The sequence below is a fragment of the Ursus arctos genome, unplaced genomic scaffold (assembly GCF_023065955.2).
Source record: "Ursus arctos isolate Adak ecotype North America unplaced genomic scaffold, UrsArc2.0 scaffold_34, whole genome shotgun sequence".
Lineage (NCBI taxonomy): Eukaryota > Metazoa > Chordata > Mammalia > Carnivora > Ursidae > Ursus > Ursus arctos.
Window position 1 is genome coordinate 11035531 of NW_026623030.1, and position 23166 is coordinate 11058696.

Sequence of the window (23166 nt, forward strand, 5' to 3'; positions counted from 1 at the left end):
AAAAACAGCAATTTCATAGGATTCAAACTAGTATGTGCCAGCCACCGTTCTAAAGACTTTATATGTATTAACTTCCTTAAATTCCTCAACCACCCCACGAGGTAGGTACAATTATTATCCTTCCTTGGTAATGATGTAATTTCTCCCTAAGAGAAGCAGAAGGATCTCGGGAGAGCGCCGGCAACCTAAGCAGCCTCCACGTGATTTAAAAGTTTAAGAAACACGAAGGTCAGTATATGCAGTTAAGTGCCAAGGAGGATTATCCGCCTAGTGTCCGAAACACAATCTCCTGGGGCGCCACACTCGGCGCGTATTTGGTCCGAAGGGCACTCCCTCACTCGCCCACCCGCAACTGCCGAACAGCCTCTACGTGGTTCCCCGGGGCAGGCGCGCCGGGTTCCGACGCCTCAACCAGTCTTGCTAGAGTAGGCGTACTCCCTGCGAACAAAAGCGTTCGGAGTGACTGCCGCTATGGCCACTCAACGCCGAGCCCAGGCCCGCGCCTCCAATCACAGCTGAACTTCCAATTGGTGGGGTCTTTCTGAAGTAGAGCCGACGGGAGGGAAAAGTCCCGCCTCCCTAGGGGTTCTCAGCCAACCGCAGAGTCCGGGCGGCAGCCTCCGGGTTCGGTTGCGCTGTGTCTAATGATCTGGGGGCCTGAGGGCGGGGCGGGGAGCAGGCCGGGGTCTGTGGGGAGGGGACGCTTCCCGCGGGCGCGCGGAGCGAGGACGGTGACAGCCACGCGCGCACGTGCGCGCCTGGCCGCAGCGCGGCCCCGAGACCTCCATCGGCCGCTGAGAGGCGCGCGGGGGCTGGGCCGCTGCCGTCTAGGGGCCCCGTCCCGGGGCGTCCCTAGCGTCCCCGGCCCGAGTCTCTGAGCGCCGAGCCGAGCCCACCCCGTCGGTCCTGGCTGGTGTTCCGTCCCCGTGGCCGTAAGGGTCCGCCCCCCAACTCTCCTTTACGCTCCCGGGGCAGGGTCCTCACGGCCCATGCTGGCCGCTGGGGGCCCGCGCCGACCAGACAGCTCCCAGGCCGGCCAGTTGGCTACCATGGTGGCCCTGAGGCCTCTGCGGCTCCTCCAGGGGGGCTAACAGGTCCAGAGCGCAGGCCTCGGGGCGCTAGGGTCCCGGGCCTGAGCCCCGCGCCATGGCCGGGGCCATCGCTTCCCGTATGAGCTTCAGCTCGCTCAAGAGGAAGCAGCCCAAGACGTTCACCGTGCGGATCGTCACCATGGACGCCGAGATGGAGTTCAATTGCGAGGTAACCCGCTGGCAGCCCCGACGGGCTGCGGCAAGGGGAGCCGGGCCCTGCTGTGGGTCGGGCACCAACTGGGGCGCCCCTGCCGCGGTGACAGTCAAGGTGGAAGCTTGAGGGATTCAGTTTATACGGTCTCTGAGCATAGACAGAGCTGACCAGAACCGGAAGGAGCCATCTAGGCCCAAATCCTCACGTTAAAGATTAATTGCTGCTCTTTTTTCATAGGGCTTTGGGTTTGGAAGCACTTCCTGAAGGTTTTCATTCATTGTTACTGCAAGAGGCTGGAAGCATCTGTGGTGGCAAATACTGGTTTTCAGTGTCAGGCTTAAGCTCCAGCTCTATGCTCTTATTTATTTATTTATTTATTTTAATTAGATACTATTATGTGCCCCAGGTATTAAAAGTTGCATCTCGTATACTGGAAAGTCTATACTTCTTTCCCTTTCCCGAAAGCTTTCATTTTCTGGAAGAAAACTCTTTAAGGGAAAGAGATGATGACTAATACTTAACTTTTCATTACATCATGATAATAAGTTATTATTTGCTGAATATATTCTAAGTGTCAGACGCTCATACATTTCATTCTCACAACTACCCAATGAGGTAGGTACCCCAAACCATTATCTAGTAAGTGGCAAAGTGGGATTTTAAGTCAAGCTTTTTAGCCAAAATAGTACTGCCTCTCAAGTAATTTAAATCCTTGCTAGTCCAGAGTGTGGTCTGTGAACCAGCAGCACTGGCAGCAGTGACCTAAGTCAGGGGTTGACAAACTTTTTCTGTAAAGGGCCACATAGTAAATATTTTCAGCTTTGCAGGCCATAGGATCTCTGTTACAACTACTTAGCTCTTCAGCTCAACTATTACAGCACAAAAGCAGCCTTAGGATTCACTTCCAGCATGACAGCTTGAGGAGTGTCATTGACCTGCTCGCCTCTAAGACTGGTGAAAATTACTTCAAAAAACTCACCTATTTAAACCTTCTGGAAATGGTCCTAAGGGCAAACATTCATCAAATGAATAAACATCTATTCAAGAAAATCTGTGAAAATTTGCTAAGAAAGGTGAGAGTCTAGTATTTGAACCAAGGCTACTATCTCCCTCCCCACTTCCAACTCAGCAGGGTGGAGATTCCACTCCAGATTGCTGCAACCCAGAACACAGGGCTCCCTCTTCCCCTAACTCCCTGTCAGACCACTTTCTTCCCAGGAGGAGCAGAACTTCAGTGTTTCTTATCCTGCTCAAGCCTACTTGTTACTGAGACAGTCCCAGGTGTGTATAGTTGAAATACGATTCTTCCTTCTTCTGTCCAGCTCCTACTCACAGAATGGGAGCTGTGCTTTGGGCATGGCACACTGAGACTGCTGGGGCCCCAGTTCCTCTCGTCCCAAACCCAGCTTGTGCAATGGTGGTTCCATGCCAGAGGAGGCAAACTGAGAAAATCTCAGGCTGGTGTGTCCCCCTCATTCCACCAAGGACTCAGATTTTACCTGGAGGGAGAAGAAGGCTTTAAAACCTGTAGCTTCTGCTCTCTTCCCAAAGGCAGTTAATTCATTTGCAACAAAATGTGGAGAAGTTTATGCCTAAGGGAACTCTTAACTGGAGGATTTGGTGAAGGGCAAAAGGGAGGAAGATATGGATTTAATGAAGATACAGCCTAGACTGCAGGTTAGCTAGTTTGCAGGAGAGAATCAGAGATAAAGACAGCTGGGAAGATGGGGCGCCTGGGTGGTGCAGTCGTTAAGCGTCTGCCTTCATCTCAGGGCGTGATCCCAGCGTTGTGGGATCGAGCCCCACGTCAGGCTCCTCCGCTGGGAGCCTGCTTCTTCCTCTCCCACTCCCCTTGCTTGTGTTCCTTCTCTCACTGGCTCTCCCTCTCTCTGTCAAATAAATAAATAAAATCTAAAAAAAAAAAAAAAAAAAGCTGGGAAGAGCCCTCATGAGATTGAATAAACTGTTCCCTCAGAAGAGCCACCTTTGATTGGATTATTTTGTAGAGCAAGTTATGCCCCAGGGCATGGTTGAAAATAATAGAACAGCAAAACACAGTTAATGAAGTTTAACAGCTGGGTGTGATCAGAGGAAAAGAAAGAGCCCTACTAAAACCACTGTCACTCCGGGATGACTGTGGCCAAAACCAAATTTGTGCCTCTCTGAGGAACAACATCATAGGCCTTAACACTGTGTGAAGGTGTGAAGGAAGTAGATTTCACTAAAACATTCCAGCCCATCAGTAAATAAGCAAATACCAATAAGTCCTGGGGCTGGGGCAGGCAGAACCAGTCCACTATCTATATTATTTAGATAACATATTACCTGAAATGTCTAATTTCCAGCAAAAAATTATGAGGCATGTAAAGAAACAGGAAATATGACCCATACGATGGAAAGAGCCTAGCAGTAGAAATTGCCTGTGAGAGCGACCAGATGACAAATTTAACAGAAAAGGTTTTAAACAGCCATTACAAATACGTTCACAGAACTAAAGGAAAGCATGATTAAAGAAGGAAGATATAATGACATTTTCACATCAAGTGGAGAAGATCAGTAAAGAGATAGGAATTACAGAAAAGAACCAAATGAAAATACTGGAGTTGGAAAGTACCAAAACGGAAATAAATTCCTAGAGGGTCTCAGAGTAGATTGAAACCAGCAGAAGAAAGAATTAGCTTGCTTGAAGATAGAATAATAGAGATGATGCAAGCTGAAGAATAGAAAGGAAAAAACAATGAAAAATGTGGGAAATCATTAAGTGCACATATGTAATGGGAATACCAGGAGAGGAGAGAGAAAAAATATTTAAAAAAATAGTAGCTGAAACTTTCTGGATTTGTTGGAAAACAATAGTCTGGACATTCAGGAAGCTCAATAAACTCCAAAGAGGAAAAATAAAAGAGATCCACAAATAGAAAAAGTAAAAATGCAGAAAGTCAAAGACAAGGAGAAAATCTTGAAAGCCGCAAGAGAAGAAGGACTTACACAAGGAAACTTCATTAAGATTAACAGCTCTCTTCTCTGCAGAAACTGTGGAGGCCAGAGGCTGTGGGATAACATGTTCAAAGTGCTCAAAGAAAAAACTTGTCAGCTAAGAATCCTATATCCAGCCCAGCTGGATATTTCAAAATGGCTGTTTCGAATATGAAGGTGAAATAAAGACTTTCCCAGGTAAATGCAAATTGGAGATGTTGTTCAAAGACCTCTCTTACAAGAAATACTAAAGGAGGTTCTTCAGGCTGAGAGCAAATGGCCTCAGACAGTAATTGGATCTACATTAAAAAAAAAAAAAAAAAAAAAAAGCCCTGGGAAAGGTAATTAATGTAATTATAAAAGACAGTAGAAATGAATACTTTTCTCTTCTTATAACTGATTTAAAGAGCAGTTGTATAAAATAACGTATGTAATGTACTATTGGGCCTATAACATACAAACGTAATATATGTGTAGTAACATGCTTACAATAATAGCACAGAGGAGGTGGGTGGAACCAAAGCTGTAATGGGCTAAGGACATGACTACAGACGGTAAAGTAATAACAATAATGTATTGTTGGGTTTGTAATTTTAATATATATATAGTACATATATAATTTTAATATATATATAGAAAATAGTCTACAAAAGTGGAAAGGGAAAGGATATATAGATATATATAGATACAGGGTCTATATATTTAGATATGTAGGATGTATATACCACTGGAATTAAGCTAGTATAAATCTGAAGCTGACTCTGATAAGATTATCTGGTAAACCCTAGAGCAACCACTAAAAAAATCCCCCCAAACACTTAAAAAGTATGATGAAGAAATCATTAAATAAATGTAAATGCTTCATTAGAAAATATTCACCTAATGTAAAAACAAGTAGTAAAGGAGGAGTAGAGAAACGAAAAAGACATGAAACACATAGAAAACAAAAGTAAAATGACAGTTTACACCAAACAGATTAATTTAAATGACATGGACAAATGCCTGGAAACACACCCAACTACCAAAATTGACTCAAGAAGAAACGGACAATCTGAACAGACCTATAACCAGTAAAGAGATTAAATCAGTAATAAAAATACCCTCAAAGAAATGTCTAGGCTGTATGTACTAGTGGCCCAAATGGCTTTACTACTGAATTTTGCCAAACATTTCAAGAACAGTTAATACCAATTCTTCACATACTCTTCCAAAGGAATAGGAGAGGAGGGAACATTTCCCATCTCATTTTATGAGGCTGGTGTTACCCTGATACGAAAACCCAACAAAACTATAACAAGAAAACGGGAGACTGAGATCTCTTATGAATATGGAAGCAAAACAGGGTGCCTGGCTGGCTCAGTTGGTAGGTCATGTGACTCTTGATCTCGGAGTTGTGAGTTCCAGCCCCACATTGGGTATAGAGATTACTTTAAAAAATATGGAAGCAAAAATTCTTATTTTTTAAAATTTTATTTATTTGAGAGAGCGAGAAAGAGCACAAGCTGGGCAGGGCATAGGGAGAAGCAGACTCCCTGCTGAGCGGGGAGCCCAGTGCGGAACTGCAGGACTCAATCCCAGGACTCCGGGATCTTGACCTGAGCTGAAGGCAGATGCTTAACCGACTGAGCCACCGAGGTGGCTCCGGAGGCAAAAATTCTTAACAAAAATATTAGCAAACTGAATCTAGCAACATATTTTAAAAAATCATGCATCATAACCAAGTGAAATTTATTCCAGGAATGCAAGGTTTGTTTAACATCTGAAAATCAATCAATGTAATAGATCATATTAATAGAATAAAAAGACAAAAATCACATGATCATTTCACCAGATGCAGAAAAAGCAGTTGACAAAATCCAACAGCATTTCATGAAAAAAACACTGAACAAAATAGGAATAGAAGGGAGCTTCCACAACGTGATAAAGAGTATCAGTGAAGAACCCACAGCTAACTGTCATACTTAATAGTGAGATCAGGAATAAGACAAAGATACCTTGCCAATTCTTTTTTTTTTTTTTTTTAAGAATTTATTTATTTGAGAGAGAGAGAAGCAGACTCCCTGCTGTGCAGGGATCCTGATGTGGGGCTTGATTCTAGGACCCTGGGATCATGACCTGAGCCAAAGGCAAATGCTTAACCGACTGAGCCACCCAGGCACCCCATCTTGCCACTTCTATTCAACAATGTGCTAGAGGTTCTAGCCAGGACAGTTAGGCAAGAAAATGAAATAAAAAGCGTTCATATTGGAAAGGAAGAAATAAAAATATATTCACAGATAACATGATCTTGTATATAGACTCATTTTTTTTTTTAAAGATTGTATTTATTTATTCGACAGAGATAGAGACAGCCAGCGAGAGAGGGAACACAAGCAGGGGGAGTGGGAGAGGAAGAAGCAGGCTCATAGTGGAGGAGCCTGATGTGGGGCTCGATCCCATAACGCCGGGATCATGCCCTGAGCCGAAGGCAGACGCTTAACCGCTGTGCTACCCAGGCACCCCTGTATATAGACTCTTAAGAAATCCCCCATAAGACTATTTGAACTAATAAACGAGTTCAGCAAGGTTGCAGGATATAAGAGCAATACACAAAAATCACTTGTAATTCTATATACTTGCAATGAACAATATGAAAATGAAATTAAGAAAATTCTATTTATAATAGTATTAGGTGTAAAATATTTAGGAACAAATTTAACCAAAGAAGTGTAAAACTTATATTCTGAAAATTATTAAAACATTGTTGATAGAAATTAGAGATGATCTAAATAAATGGAGAGGCATCCCTTGTTCATAGGTCGTAAGATGTAACCTTGTTAAGGTGTTAACCTCGTTAAGGTGTTAAAGTATGTTAAAGTAACCTTGTAAGGTGTTAAAGTATTCCCCAAACTGATCTACTCATTCAGCACGATCCCTATCAGAATCCCAGTTTATTTCTTTGTAGAAATTGATAAACTGATTCTAAAATTTCTATGGAATTGCAAGGGATCCAGAATAGCTAAAACAATCTTGTAAAAGAAGAGGAAAGTAGGAAGACTCATATTTCTTTAAAACTTACTACAAAAGAACCATAATGAAGACAGTATAGTACTGGCATAAAGATAGACATATAGATCAATGAAATAGAGCTGAGAGTCCAGAAATAGATCCATATATCTATGGTTAACTGATTTTTGACAAGGGTGCCAAGACCATTCGTTAGAGGAATGAGTAGACTTACCCACAGTGCTGAGACAACTGGTAGGCCACATGCAAAAAAAATGAAGTTGAACCCCTACTCATATCACATACAAAAATTAAAAACGCATCAAAGACGTAAATATAAGAACTAAAACTGTAACACTCTTAAAAGAAAACAGAAATAAATCTTCATGACTTTGGATTTGGCATAGGATTCTTAGATATGACAACAGAAGCATAAGTAACAAAAGAAGAAAGTAGGTAGACTTGACTTGATCAAGATGAAAAACTTTTGTGCTTTGAAGGACACCGTCAAGAACATGGAAAGAAATATTAGGAAATCATGTATCTCATAAGGGTCTTATATCTAAAATACATAAAGGACTCCTATTGCTCAGTAATAAGAAGGCAAATAACTCAGTTAGAAAGTGGGCAAAGGAGGGGTGCCTGTGCATGACTCTTGATCTCAGGGTTGTGAGTTCAAGCCCCACTCTATTTTGGGCATAGAGTTTACTTTAAAAAAAGGGGCAAAGCATCTGAATAGACATTTCTTTGAGGAAGATATACTAATGGCCAATAAGCACATGAAAAATATGCTCAACATCATTAGTCTTCAGGGAAATGAAAATAACCCCATGAGATAACCACTTTAGCACAGTAAGAGCCAACCACTAGGATGACTAGAATCAAAAAGTCATGTAATAATAAATGTTGGTGAGAATATGAGGAAGTTGGAACCCCTATACACTGCTGGTGGGAATGTAAAATGGTGCAGCCCACTTTGGGAAACAGTCTGGCCATTCCTCAAACAATTAAATATAGAGTTACTACCATATGACCCAGCAGTTCCACTACTAGGTATCTACTCAAGAGAAATCCATGTATATCTACAGAGAAACTTGTACACAAAATGTCCGTAGCAACATTATTTTTAAGAGCCAAAAGGTGGAAACAACCCAAATGTCCATCAACTGATGCAAGGGTAAACCAAAGGTGGTGTATCAGTACAATGGAATATTATTTGGCACTAAGAAGGAATGAAATAATAAATACATGCTACAATGTGGGTGAACCTTGAAAACATTATGCTAAGTGGAAGAAGCAGTTACAAAAGAACACCTGCTATTTCATTCATCAGGAAGTCCAGAGTGGGGATATATAGGGAAATAGAAAGTAGATTTTGGTTGCTTAGGGCCGGAGAAAGGGTACAGGGATATAGGAGTGATAGCCGAGGGGTGCAAGGTTTCTTTTTGAGGTGATGAAAATATTCTAAAATTGACGGTGGTAATGGTTGGAGAACTCTACAGATATGCTAGAAACCATTGAATTGTGCAGTTTTTAAATTTTTTTTTTTTTATTAGAGCGTAGTGAGGAGAACAAGAGGGTGGGGAGAGGGAGAGAGAGAAGCAGACTCCCCATTGAGCAGGGAGCCTGATGTGGGGCTCGATCCCAGAACCCTGGGATCATGACTTAAGCTGAAGGCAGACACTTAACTGACTGAGCTACCCAGATGCCCCGAATTAGGCACTTTAAATAGGTGAATTTTAAGGTAGTGAGTTATATCTCAGGCTATGTTAAGGAGGATGCGGCCTTTGACAAAATGGGAACAAAAGACATGACTTTGTTCCAATAAAACTATTTGTGATCATTGAAATTTGATTTTCATATAATTTCCACAAGTAACGAAATGTAATTTAAAAATTGACATTTAAAGGGCATCTGGGTGGCTCAGTCAGTTAAGTGTCTGCCTTTGGCTCAGGTCATGATCCTGGGGTCCTGGAATCGAGCCCGGCATTAGGGCTTCTCCCTCTCCCTCTGCCTCTCCCGCCCGCTTGTGCTTTCTCGCTCTCTCTCTCAAATAAATAAATAAAATCTTTAAAAAAAATAAAAAATTAAAAAATTTACATTTACATTTAAAAATGAAAAAATTACTCTTAGCTCTCAGATCGCACAATAATAGGTGGCAAATTAGGTTTGTGTTGATCTTATTTATTTATTTAGGTAATCTCTACACCCAGTGTGGGGCTCAGCCTCACAACGCTGAGATCAAGAGTCACATGCTTTACCTACTGAGCCAGCGAGGTCCCCCCCTCCCCGGCCGATCTAAGTTTCTATTTGGTAAATGTTGCAAGAGATTATGAGAGACTGACTGGTAGGAAAAGGGATTTTGTATAAGATTTCTTCAGCCACCATTCTACCATGAAAATCTTTCTTTTTTGAACAGACCCCAGACCCAAAGAGAATATGCAATGTTATCAGCTATAGCAGGGTTTCTCAACTTTGGCACTATTGACATTTTGGCTGGATAATTCTTTGTTAGGGTGCAGGCTGCCCTTTGCATTGTAGGGTGTTAAGAAGCATCTCTGGACTCTATCCATTAGATGCCAGTAGCACCTCCGCACCCTCTCAGGTGAGACAACCAAAAATGTCTTTAGATGTTGTCAAGTGTCCCTGGGGGGAAAACACTCTTCCTTCTTCCCCTCTCGCTGCCACCATAATGAGGACCACTGATCTCTAGAAGATAAGAGTAGTGATATTCAGAGAGGCAGAATGGTACAGCATAGAGTCTGTCAAACTTAAAATGTGCCCGTGAATGACCTAGGATCTTGATAAATTGAGAATTCTGATTCTGTACTTCTGTGGTCGGACGGAGAATTCTGCATTTCTGACATTCTCAAATGATGCGGGTGCTGCTGGTCCAGGGACCACACTTTGAGTAGCAGAGCATTAGTAGAAAGTGTATAGGCCTTGAAATAAAGTCGACCTGGGTTTGAATTCCAGCTAATCTGCTTCTGGCTTGGATAAGATACCTAAACTCGTCGGACCTCAGTTTCTACATCAGTAAAATGGAAATAATAATACTGACCCTGCAGGGTTTTATTTATTTTCTTAATTAATTAATTAATTTGGCCCTGCAAGGTTTTATAAGGATTCATGGAACACATAGTGCCAGGCAGAAAGGAAGAACTAGAAGGGACTGTATTGGCCTAAAGTAGGAGACTCAGGTCACCATGGTTACTGCCCTGTTGTGATTTGTCAAGCTGTTGCATTTCATTGACTTTTCAGTGTAAATACCTGTTTGTAAACGAATATGTTCAAATATTCTATTAAAAAAGTAACAGTAGTTTGATTTATGATGATAGAGCTCTGAGAAACTATCAGTCTTTCTCTCTTGCTATTTTTATGTTGTGTATTAACTGAGCAAGGAGCTAATGCAAGGAGATGGCAGATGCATTTGGAAAAAGAAAAAAAGAAAAAAGAGAAGAGATGGTACTTGAGGAATTCTTGACTTTTTTGAGGTCAAAGGTGGTGGTGGTCCAAGGACTCAATTTCAGAACCAGTGGTAGTTAACGTATGAATCGTGTTACCTTATGCTAATAAATCCAGACTTTGTTGCTGCAGAGATAGGGAATAAATCTCTTCCTTGCACTACTTGCTGCATTGCACAATTGGCTTGCTGTTTCAGAGGATTTTTCCAGTTGAACGATTTGATATTTGTCATTTTGAGAAAGTGGGTGCTGAACGTAATTTGCCAGGAGGCTAAACGGTTATGTTATTTCTTATCTAGGCTGAAATTTTACTCTAATAATTCAGTCTATCGGTAAGAAGAGCCAAGTATGAAAAATTTCTCAGAATTGAGTTGTTCCATCTTCCTGTTGGAAACAAAGCCTCCTTCTCCTGTTGGTTGACATCCCAAATGTTTTCACATACCCAGGTGGGATTATGATTGGATTAAACACCAGCATTGCAGATCATTCCAACATACAAGTGGACATGAAGTAGAAACTTTTGAAAGGGGAAAACAGAAAGAACGATCCTGGTATTTTCAGTAAGATGTTACAACCCAGACACCCCAAGACTCAGGCAAATGCTTCCCTTCTAGGATGCAAACTTCCGGAGGGCAGTGGTGGTCATTTCATTGCTAGTTGTATGTAGTAATGGGACTCTATATGAGGGCACTGAGAAACCTTTTTTCTTATTTCAGAAGAAAGATTGTTTCTACCTTATCTTTGGGTTCTCCCATGGGGTTTAAGCAGTGCCCACGGATGGCCTTGGTCTGCAGATCTAGGATGTGGGCAGTCAGGTGAATGCCGCTGAAGGTAGAAGGAAACAGGGCATATACTGGCTAGTGCTGCCATCTGCTGGCCCCCATGCCTGCTCTTTTGTAGGAGAAAGGGCTAGAGAGTAACAGTTACTGTGTGTCAGGTACCATGCTAAATGCTTTAAAAGTACTATCTCATTTAATACTTACAACAGAGACTCATTCACTTATTCACTCAACAGGTATTTACTGAGTACCCATGTGGACCTAGCAGTGATCAAGACCTACTTAGGATGGAGGTCTTGTCACTGGCTTCATTTTCAGAGTGGGGATTGGAGGCTCCAGCAGGGTACATAGCCTGCTTAAAGTCCCAGCAGAGCCACTGTCTATTCTGAAAGAGAAAGAAGAGGACAGGGACCGCTAGACAGTGGGAGAATCTCAGTAATGACCAATGAGGCTAGCAGTTGCTTATTTGAACCTCACAACGAGGCTTTCAAGTCAGTTGGAGAGGTCTTATCTCAAGTTCCAGTTTATTGTCTGGGCTCTGAAGCAGCACAGCCTAGAGGTAATGAGCGTCTCGGGAGAGCTTGGTCTCAGGAGCCTGATCCCTGGCTCTGCCCTAACCAGCTCAGCGACCTTAGACAGGTTCTTTAATCCTCTTCAGATGTCTGTTCCCTCCATCTGTAAAATGGGAAGTGTAGTAATTCTTCCTGCAAGGGGTTGTTACAGGGATTAAAACTGAGTCAGTATTGGTAAAGTACTTAGACTAGCACCTGACATAGGTAAGTCGCATATACAGGTTGTTACAGAAAAGGAAGTAAATCCAGGCCCTCTCCTCATTTGGCTCCCTTTCCCAGGCTCTCCTGCACTTTCCCACTTTCCCTTTTTTCTCTGGGTCTGTTGTCCTGGTTGCTCTTTCTGGAAGCTACCAAGTTCTTTTCATACTGTTTTGCCTTTGCATAGAATGCCTTTCTCACTTGTCTGCTGGCACAGATGTTCTCATTCTCTGTCTGGGCTCTGCTCAAGTGTTCCCCCCTCTTTGTGCCCAAGAATACCACATAGCTACCAAGTGATAGGGCTGAGATTCAAACCCAAGTCATCTGTCTTCCAGGCTGGCTCTCTTTGTGTTAAGCTATGCTGCCCTCATAGGAAGCTCCAAGTAGAAAAAAAGGAGAGAAACAGAAACCTGGAGACAACTTTGGTATTTGGTAAAGTGCAAAAAGAAAGCAGAAATAAGAGATCTTACAGAGAACTTCCTAACTCAGCCATTTGTCTATGGCATTATTTTATTTATTACACTTGGTGTAAGGTGCCATTTCAAAACCATTTTGTGAACTTGCCAGTGGCCTTAAATTTTGGCTGGTGGGTGATATGACTGACGACCTCTGTTGCATTGCCTCAGTGTCTGGTTTGCCTTTGAATCAAATGGACATTTTCCATAAGTGAATCCTTTTCATTTGCCATGATCCTACTTGAAATTGCTTGCCTTTGGCTTAAAATGAAGGTTATTTTGCAACAGTTAAGTATTTTCTAGTTGCGTATTTAACAAGCTTTGTGGTCCGAATATTCTTCCCTATAATCAGCCTGATAATCTCTTAATATTTGGTGTGTCCCCATAAATAGCAATTGGTTAACCTCTCTATTCTGAGGCCTTTTCGTGTACTCTGTGAAGTTAGTTATCTAACTTCTTTGAAATACACCTCCTTTTCCATCTCTTCTCCCCCGCCCCCCCCCCCGCAGTTCACTTTTGGAAAAGCCAATATTTAAGGCATTAGAGCACACAGAAAGATATTTAAGAGGGAAGGTCCCAGATTTCTAGGGTGCTCATAATCTGGTTAGAGAAACAGGGTACACATGAAAAGATAATGCAAAGGAATCTATCTATGTATCTATCTAGCAGTCTGTCTGTATCAAATGAAGGTGTGTTCCTGTTGAGACAGAGAAAAAACCATGCAGTGGGGTGAATGGGGAACACCCTCCCCATTTTGAAGGAAGGTTTGTGTCCACAGGTGAAGAGGAAGAGTGTTCCTGTCAGTGGATCAGTGGACGTGGCCTGAGCAAAGGCAGTGGATGGAAATCCTCTGGGTTGAGGAGGGAGAGGAGAGAGATGTGTTTGAATTCGTAGGTTCAGGACAGATACTGGAGGCCCTTGAAGGCCAGCTTAAGGAGTTTATATTCATCAAATGCAGTGGGGAGCTTTGAGGTTTTTTATTAGGAGAGTGATTTAAAGTGGTCTCCGTGCAGAATGATTTGAAATGTTTGGGGTGGGGGTGGGAAGAGTTTGGAACAAGGAGCCCAATTAGAGGACAACCACTCTGGGCCAGGTGTTACGCCGAAACCTGAACGAGCTGGAGCCTGGGACAAAACTAGACTGAATCCGAGGGCCTGGGCACTAGGAGGATGAGGCCAGGGATCAGGGTCTTTGACAAAGGATGAGCAGGGGACCAACTAGGCCCAAAATTCAGGAAGTGCCAAGGTCTAAAGCCAGTCCTCAGGGAGCAAGGCCGGCCAAGCAGGAGGCACTTTCGGGTCAAGCCTGGCCAGCATTGGGCTCAGGAGGTCAGCGCACTTTCCTGTGTCTGGTCTGGGTGTGTAGTCAGGGTGTTACTTGTATAAAAGCATTGAGAGCACTGAACTAGTGTTTGAACAATGCCTGGCTTCTAGGCAGAGCTCCTCTGTGTGATCTTGCGCGTGTCTCTTCTTTTCCCCACTCCAGGCCTCAGTTCTTAGTCTGAAAAATGAGAGGATTTCAAAGGCCCTCAGCTTTAACATCCCATTTTAGGTGATCTGGGCAGAAGAAGCTCATTGCACAACTCTCCCTTTTATATTTCCTTCTTAGGTAGGAAACCATCTCAGGATTTGAGCATGTAGGTGTGAGAAAAATCTGCTGGAGTACAGGAAGGATATTGCTTAGGGAACAAGAGCTGGCATCCCAATAGAAGGGGTAAGTTGGTGTGGGTGAAAGTCCTACCACTGCCACCTGCTGCCGGAGTGATCTTGGACTTAACTTCTTGAAGCCTCAGTTGCCAAATCTATAAAATGAGGAGAATAATATTAGTTTTCATATAGGATTGTTTTAAGGTGTGAATGAATGAGGTGGACCTTTAATGGGCACTTAGCCCAGGGCCTTACCCTAGTAAGCAGTTGGTAAATACTAGCTTCTCGTGTTATCATGAGCCAGGAGTGTGGGAGTAAAGCAGAAGGGTCTCATGCTAGAAGGCATTATGAATTTTCTCCTTAATCATCTCCTTCATTTTCTTTGAATCTTCTTCAGATTATCCATGCCTTTGCAATTGTAGGCTCTTAGACTCTATAATTAGTCTAAATGTAATGAGCTGTATTTTACACTGTATTTCTGTTTAAGGATCTTCTTTGTAATTGATCTCTATTTAGCTTGATGTCCACTGTGATAGCAGGATTCTCTTCTGATTTCTGCCATTTTTATTCTCTATTCTTTTGTCCCCAGTGTGTCATTTTCCTCTTTTCTTTGTTTTTGGTGACTTCTCCAATTATTCATGCTAGTTTTGCATTCTTGTCCAAGAACATTTTTGGTGCTTGTTTATTTTTAATTTTAGAAGTTAAAGGCATTTGAGGTCTTAAAAACCCAGAATTGAGTTTTCTCAGAGCTGCTAATCTTTTTAGCCAGCTGGTGATGAGGCTTCTCTGGTTTGTTACAGGATGATGTGTTCCATCCTCCCCTGTCTGTGCTTTGTCTAATTTAGATTCTAAATCCACATGTTTTAGTACATTTTTAGCACGTAAAAATTTATTACCAAACTAGTGCTGACCTCAGGGGAAAAAAATCTTGAATCAAATCTTCAGTCACTAGTGCAGAGATTCAAGGTGTTTAGACATCACTCCAGCCGCCACTAGGTGGGGTCAGAGCACATCATTTCCAAAGGCACTGGGTCCTTTTCCTCTACAGCCCTCACTACCGTTTGACTTTTTGCTTCTTTGCCAAATTTGGACTGAGCGTTGGAAAATTCACAGAAGTTCTCTGTTAGTGAGTTACGTTACTTAATGGTTTCCCCGTCCACCTTGCCAGTTTTAATCTCCTGGTTTTAGTTGTTTTGATAATTTGACTTTCAAAAACTTAAAACCAAAGCCCAGAGTCATTACTAAACTTATCTGAACTGATCTGGAGTTTTAAATTCAGCAACGGTGTCTTTATCTAGTGTATTGACTGGAGATTGACTGGAGATTAAATCAGTCTCATAAATATGTTAGAGATATCTACAACCTACAGTAGTTCTCATCCATCTGCAGACATGTTTACCAGCCCTGTGCGCTCATACCTAATCCTTCCAGTGTTGTTAAACCAGTGTCGTCATCGCTGATGACTGTGAAACTTGAATTAAAAGGTCAAGCTAGAAACAGAACCCGAATGTTTAAAATTTCTTTCCAGGCTAGAGTTGGGGTTCTTCATGAGCCGGTTTGCATGAATGGATTAATGCTCTAGCTCTGTTTTGCTGGGAACTTTTTGAAAGAATGTGCTTATATTTATTTATTTATTTATTTATTTATTTATTTATATTTTATTTTTTTAAAAGATTTTATTTATTTATTTGATAGAGACAGCCAGCGAGAGAGGGAACACAAGCAGGGGGAGTGGGAGAGGAAGAAGCAGGCTCCCAGCAGAGAAGCCTGATGTGGGGCTCGATCCCAGAACGCCGGGATCACGCCCTGAGCCGAAGGCAGATGTTTAACGATGGCGCCACCCAGGCGCCCCAAGAATGTGCTTTTATTTTTTTATTTTTATTTTTTAAAGATTTTTTTATTTTTTTTTTTTATTCGACAGGATAGAGACAGCCAGCGAGAGAGGGAACACAAGCAGGGGGAGTGGGAGAGGAAGAAGCAGGCTCATAGCAGAGGAGCCTGATGTGGGGCTCGATCCCATAACGCCGGGATCACGCCCTGAGCCGAAGGCAGACGCTTAACCGCTGTGCCACCCAGGCGCCCCAAGAATGTGCTTTTAAGTACAAACTGTAATTTTTGTGATGTCCAGGGTAGGAGGAGTTAATCCATTGGATAATGGTTAGTTATGGGTTGTATTTTGGTCTGCTAGTTTTACCTCATATTTAGAGATGTAAAATTTAGCTCTGTGTCTACCTGCACTGAATTTACGATTGTTTCCTACTTGTAGCTCTCTGCGGAATTATTATTCTCGGTATTTCAGCTTTTGTGATTGTTGATATTTGCTGAATATTAACAGCGTGCTAGGTGCTAAAAAAGGTTATTTTTCAGCAGCATTACAATGACCACTTTTGTTACATTAGAGAGTTTATTATTAATACAGTAAGCTCTTGATTATTAGGAGTAAGGAACACAGCATCAATAGCAGGACCTGAGTAAGGAAAAAGCATGTAGAAAGCACCCATAAATTAAATGTTAAGTGTCACTTACATGCCTGAAAATGATTTTAAGATGTAAAATGGAATGTTAACGGATTAAAAGAAAATTACTGGGGCACCTGGGTGGCCCAGTCGGTTAAATGTCTGCCTTTGGGCTCGGGTCATGTCCTGGGATTGAGACCCACATGAAGCTCCCTGCTCATGAGGGAGTCTGCTGCTGGCTCTGCCCTGACTTCCCCTGCCCCTTCCCCTGCTTGTGCTTTCTCTCTCTCTTTCAAATAAATGAATAAAATCTTTAAAAAAAATATTATAGCAGTGGAAAAAGTGCTACATGGTTTATACAAAACCATCTCAAGCTCATAGACTCAGAGGGTGTTAATCCTCAAAGACCACTTGATGATTGTGGAAGCTGAGACCCAGAGAGGTTAAGTGACTTTCCCAACACAGCAGGTTTGGGTGTTTTATAGCTATTTGACAAGGCTATGATTGCTCCCATGTTGTGAGCTAAATTCCAAAGATAGAGATTGTCTCCTTTGCTTTTGGGGGACTGTATTGCTTTTATAGCACCGTAACTGTATTGTTTCTTTTTGCTCTGTCATCTGTCAGCTGACTTTGAAATGCCTCGTCTTTTTTCATAGTGTCATAAAATCGAGGCCTTGCACGGGGCATAAGAGATTGACAGAGGAAGAAATCGAGGCCCAGTGGAGTTGCGTGGCTCACTCAAGGTTATATATAGGCTTGTGTGTATGGTAGAGGGAGGGAGTTTAGGATCCAGATCCCCTCTCTGGGTTCGCTGCTGTTCCCATAACCTCTCTCTACTGTGGCGGGAAACATGCCAGAAGCTACAAAAATAAGGATTTCTTTTTTCCCCTAGAAAACTATCATTCATTTAGTTTTGAAAGACTGAGAGTTTAAAACCTCCATTTTGTGGCATCTGGAGGTGCTATGATTTGTTTCTTACGAGTTTCTTTTGTTCTGTGGAAATTTTTCCTGGTTGGTTCTCCGAGATTTGAATTTCCTTGCCAAGGAATTTTTAGAAGAAATCAGTGTGTGCCACCAAAGGGGGAAAATACATACCTTAAGACCCAATTATGCAATTAGAATTTTAATGCGGAGTGTCATATATTCTTGCTTCTTCATTGCAGTCATTACTTACTTAGAAGACTGTTCTACTCAGAAGCCTCCTCTGGTCATCATCATCATTACCATCCATTTCGTCAGGCAGCCAGAAGCACTTAGGGAGTGGCCACAGGTTACGCAGCACCTGCTGGGGTTCTGGGAGACTTGAAGTGTGTGTGTGTGTGTGTGTGTGTGTGTGTGTGCGCGCGCTGCATCATAGTAATCCTTGCCTTCAAGGAGTTTGTGATCTGCAAGACTGGAGGAAAGACAGAAATCTTGGGGAAAGACAAACACCTCCTTTTCCTGTGTATGTAAAGTATGTGCTGACTCACTTACCTGGTATTGGACAGGGGAAGGGGACAGTAGTGAGTTAAAGAAACGGACCTTAGAAAGATCTGGTTCTGGATAAATGGAAGCACGTAGGTTTGCTGACTTGGGAGGGCACAGGCTGTGTTGTAACTAGCAGGGTAATTGGTTGGAGGGAGGAAGTAATTGGTGGAGGGCCTTGAAACCATTAATTTAAATAGAATTGGCAAACAACAGGTGATTGGAGGACTGAGAGAGGAAATTTACTGACTGGTACTGGCAGAAACTGACAGGCAAGCGATTGGAGGTGGGGTTTTTTTTTGCAAAGAGAAGGTTTTTGCCCAGATTTAGATGAGGGATGTAGGGGTTGTGATTAATAGAGCAGAGAAATTAATCTCTTTTTTGGAGGATCCCCTTTTCCCTCGTGTTGGGAAATAATGGCTGATTAGGCTTGGGGCACACAGCTCGATAGTTCTGCAGTTTCAGCTCATGAAACACAAGAACCCGCTTCTGTGGTGTGGTGCTACCACACCCTGAATTGGTGCGTGTTGGTTTTGCCCCAGCGTTACTATAGTTTTTTACCCTCTTTGATTAACCAGAATAGATGTTAATGGAGCTTGCTTACTGCACAGCAAAATCCTTTTTGTAACTTTTTCCATTGTGTTTATTTTGTAAATGGAAGTATTTGGCATCTAACTTTTTTTTTTTTTCAAAATGGTTAAATAAAAGTTGTATTTAGGTTAACATCTTAAATTTTCTAGACTTTTATAAACTGGTTCTTGTAGGCCAGCCATGACTGCTGCAGCAGTCAGAGATAAATATCGAGAAGGGAAATCAGTCATCCTTGGTTTTCTGTTTCTCACATAGTGGTAGACTCGTGGCACATATCCTGAGCCCAGAGAGACACAGTTCCTTCGTTGCTGTATCTGTAAGGGGACTAACCTCTTGACAATTTTTATGGCAAATGCTAGGGCAGCTTGTGAGCTAAGCCTTAACAAGCGAATGCTTATTGTCTGTTCTCTTTCATCTTCTGTGGAGTAGACAGCTAATCGAATAGTATTCCTTGTGTGGCTGAAAAATGTAGTCCCCCAGACCTTTAGGAAATGGAATGTTGTTTCTCTGGTAGCTTTTTCCAGATTTGAGTTTCCTCTGTAAAGTCGAAGTTTCTCTGTGGTCTAATTCTTGGGCATTTCACATATGGTGGCCAAATTTGATTCTCTTTTCTTCAAGAAAGTTGTCATTTAATCGTGTCGTTCTAGCTTTGGCCTTTTCCCATTATGTGGTTGGTTTCCTACTGACCCTCCCTGGTTGTATCCGTAAGGAGGAGAGGGATTGATTGTTGGTGGCTGCATGGCCCAAAGAAAGCAGTGGGAGAAATGCAATGTGAAGGCTCGAAAGTAAAAAAAACAAATGGTAGGTTTAGGGCTGTGAGTGAGTCTAAACCTGGCCGACTGTAAGGTGACTGTTGCAGATGTTACTCATAACGTTTCTCTGGTTAATAGACCCCAATCAGCGCTGTAGTTTATCGGTGCCAGTTGCTTCCTACAACAGAAAAGTGCTCTGTTCCTGCTGCGGAGGGTGGGTGCTTAGTGCTATTTACTTAAAACATTCTAGGTTGATAAATTACAAGCACTTCACTTTGGGTAAAGCTCATAAATCCAGCCCTTACGAAAAATAACAAGTTGACAGCACTTAGTCCTGTTTATAAAGTTTATACCCATCTATCTTTGATACAGGCACAAGTATATATCTATGAAATAGCACTGCAGCCTGTTAAAGTAATGGGAGAGCAGAGCCACAAAGCGAGAAGCATTGTATTTCCAGGCTCACTACCATTAGCCCCCTCCTGCTTGAAGGGCACCTCGAGGACGAGGCCTGCAGAACAGGAGCGTACACACCATGGAGTCCAGATTTGCGCTCCTTCCTGCTTTTCTTCTCCCTGCAGATCACCTTTCTCACTCCACCACCTCTCTTTTCGTGTCTGCAAAATGATCATCTCCCTGCGACCATTCCTCCTCTTCAGTAGGCTGAGACGAGGCGCGGAGCTGTGCTGATGTGCGTGGAGCAGTTTGAACACTGTGGCCAGGTGGAGAGATGTGGGCCTCAGTGAACACTTAAGCAGAACTGGGAACTGTTCTATTTTTAGGCACTCTGTTCAGGAAAAATGACAAACCCTCACAAAAAGGCTTTAAAGTAGTGTAAGTGCAAAGCCCGAAAGGCTTATGTGCTCACAGGTATCAGAAAAGGAAATGTTTTAATAAAGAAATGAACATGAGACTCATCCCCCTGGCTGTGGCTCCTTAAGAGATCTGGCCGGTGTTGTTACAGGATGCAGGACCACTCGGAACCTGGGACTGAGCAATGTGGTTCTCAGGCAGCTTGTGGAGAGTCCGAAGTGTCACATGCATCAGGCTGAAGCTGCTTATTCCGTACTGCATTGAACATTCAGTACCGCAGATAGGGTAATTATGCTACTTGTCAGATACTAGAAAGGTGCAAAGAACATTCCTTCACTTTGCAACAGCTTGGACCCAAGCGGAAGACATGCTGTTCCCTCTGGCTGGCGTGACCTCCCTTTCTTTAGCCCCTTCACCAGGGTACCAACTACTGCCTGGCTCCCAAAACCCAGCTCAGACAGTGTCTCCTCCATGAAGCCCCTGACCCCAGCCCCCCAGGCCTGATCTGTGTTCCCACAGCACTCTGTTCTGTTAGCATTTACCAGGGTTCGTTTTTGTTATCCATTTACCTACCTGTCTTCTCTGTCAGACATGAATGGGGACAGTGTCTTGTCCTGAATGCATCATTTATCTCTTGCGCTGAGCACAATGACTAGGACGTAGTGGGTGCTCGATAAATGTTTGTCAAATGAGTGATAGCATGGTTAACTCGATGAGAATTGATGGTGCCCTTTCTGATCTGTCATCCATCATCCATGGAGTGAAACAGGACTGGGAGGCTTTACACGGCACCACTTGAGAATGTAAGGAGAGGAGGAGGGGTTAGGATGAATAATAACCACCCTTTATTGAGTATTTACCATGGGCTGGGCACTATATTTACTAAAGTATTTAGGCTTTTAAAATATATTAATGCACTTAATCCTTAGATCAGTCGGCTAAGACAGGGTCTGTTTATCATCCCCGTTGCAAAGCACAAGGAAGTTCAATAACTTGCCCAAGGTCACTCAGTGACAGCACTGAGATTCATACTGATGTTAGGTAACTATCACCCATCTATGCCTCTTAGACTGGATCCTGGAAAGAATTAAACCCTAGTGTACAGAGGCAGCCATCTTTGGTTGATTTGACTCTGTCCCGTATAGCTAGAATAGATGTGGTTATATTCCGTGTTTGGGAAAAAAGGTGAAATTAGTCACCTGAATAACTTTTTGGTGGATAACCACTTTCTGTGGTTAAAATGAGACATGGAGTTTGTTGACAAAGAATTGGTTTTAGGTGGTAGTTTTGGTCCTTTTGGAAGGACAGCAGTATTCTCCAGTCAAACTGAACTATAAATGCTTCCATTTCTTACAAGGACCATCTAAGTTATTTTTTGTTTTGTTTTAAGTTTATTTAAGTGATCTCTACAGCCAATATGGGGCTCAAACTCACAACCCGGAGATCACGCATGCTTCACTGACTGAGCCAGCCAGGCTCCCCTATCTAAGCTTTTTTTGCCTCTAGACCTTCGCATATGCTATTCCCTGTGCCTGGAACACACTACCCTGCTTGCTCCTTCCCCAAGCCCAGTCTTCACTTAGCTGCTCTCTCCTACCATGAGAGTTGATTTAGATACCATTTCCCACCCCTCCAGGATAGAGGGTCCCCTCCTGGGGGTCGCTACAGCCTCTGAGGGTCCCTGTGTGGCACTTACAAGTGTTGTAGCCCTGGAAACCACACCTGGAGTTGATTATTGTGTGTAGGGTGAGGGAAGTGATTATCTGTTCCTCATTGACTCATGCCCTAGTCCTATATTTTAAGAGCAGAGACTGTCTTTTTTTCTCTGTATATCTCTTGCACCTTGGGTGGTGCTTAGACACAACGTGTGTTCACCAAGTATTTGTTGAAGAATTTTTTTTAATCTTTTTTTTAAGATTTTATTTATTTATTTGACAGCATAAGCAGGGGGGACAGCAGAGGGAGAGGGAGAGGCAAGTCCCCCAACTGAGCAGGAAGCTGGATGTGGGCTTGATCCCAGGACCCTGGGATCATGACCTGAGCCAAAGGTGACGCTTAACCGTCCGCTCCACCCAGGTGTCCTAGATTATTTTTTTGAGAGCGAGCGAGAGCATGTGCGAGCTGGAAGAGGAGGAACGGGGGGAGAGGCAAAGGGAGAGGGAGAGAGAGAATCCTAAGCAGGTCCATGCCCCGTGTGGAGCCTGGTGTGGGATTCAATCTCATGACCCTGAGATCAAGACCTGAGCTGAAATCAAGAGTTGGATGCCTAACTTGACTAAGTCACCCAGGCGCCCCTAATGGGGGCTGATTTTAAGTTTTTGAGCCTTGGGCTTTTGAAGTAGGCAAGTCTTCTGTTGGATGGCCATTGTTTTCTGTGTCTTGTATGTACAGAGTCAGCTGGGCACTGTGGGCAACAGAGATGACTGATGTCACTCTTGCTCTGAGGCGCCTACAATCTTGGGAGACATTCAGACATTAGGATCACGTCACAGCATCAGCACAATGCAATGGATCACTGATAAAACTGTAAAGGTGGGCATGGTCACATTCTGGTGAGTCAGCTGGCACCAGAGAAGCCCCTTCACAACCCAAGACCTCCCTTCACAGAATGTCATGGGAGCCACCTGGAGCAACTGTGACCAGTGGTTCTTGTTTGTAAAGAAGTAGAAGCCCAAATTAGGAGGACTAAGCAAGCCTCATACACTGGGGAAGGGCATGTTGAGAAGCAGAACCTCATGTAGGTACACAGCATGTTGGAGGTTAAATTGAA

At 43.0% G+C, this 23166-nt stretch overlaps 1 protein-coding gene across 5 annotated transcripts in view; it reads left to right on the top strand.

The window, feature by feature from the left end:
• The first annotated feature begins 675 nt into the window (after positions 1-675).
• NF2 (NF2, moesin-ezrin-radixin like (MERLIN) tumor suppressor) overlaps positions 676-23166 on the top strand; it is a 75903-nt gene continuing 53412 nt past the window's right edge. For 2 of the 5 annotated variants that reach the window (XM_044379034.3, XM_026484775.4), the window contains exon 1: positions 686-1260. In XM_044379034.3, the coding sequence (XP_044234969.1) occupies positions 1147-1260 (114 nt within the window). In that variant the 5' untranslated portion in view covers positions 686-1146. Of the gene's footprint in view, positions 1261-23166 lie in introns of all 5 variants that reach the window. The other 3 variants (XM_026484772.4, XM_026484777.4, XM_026484773.4) reach the window with 3 other exon arrangements.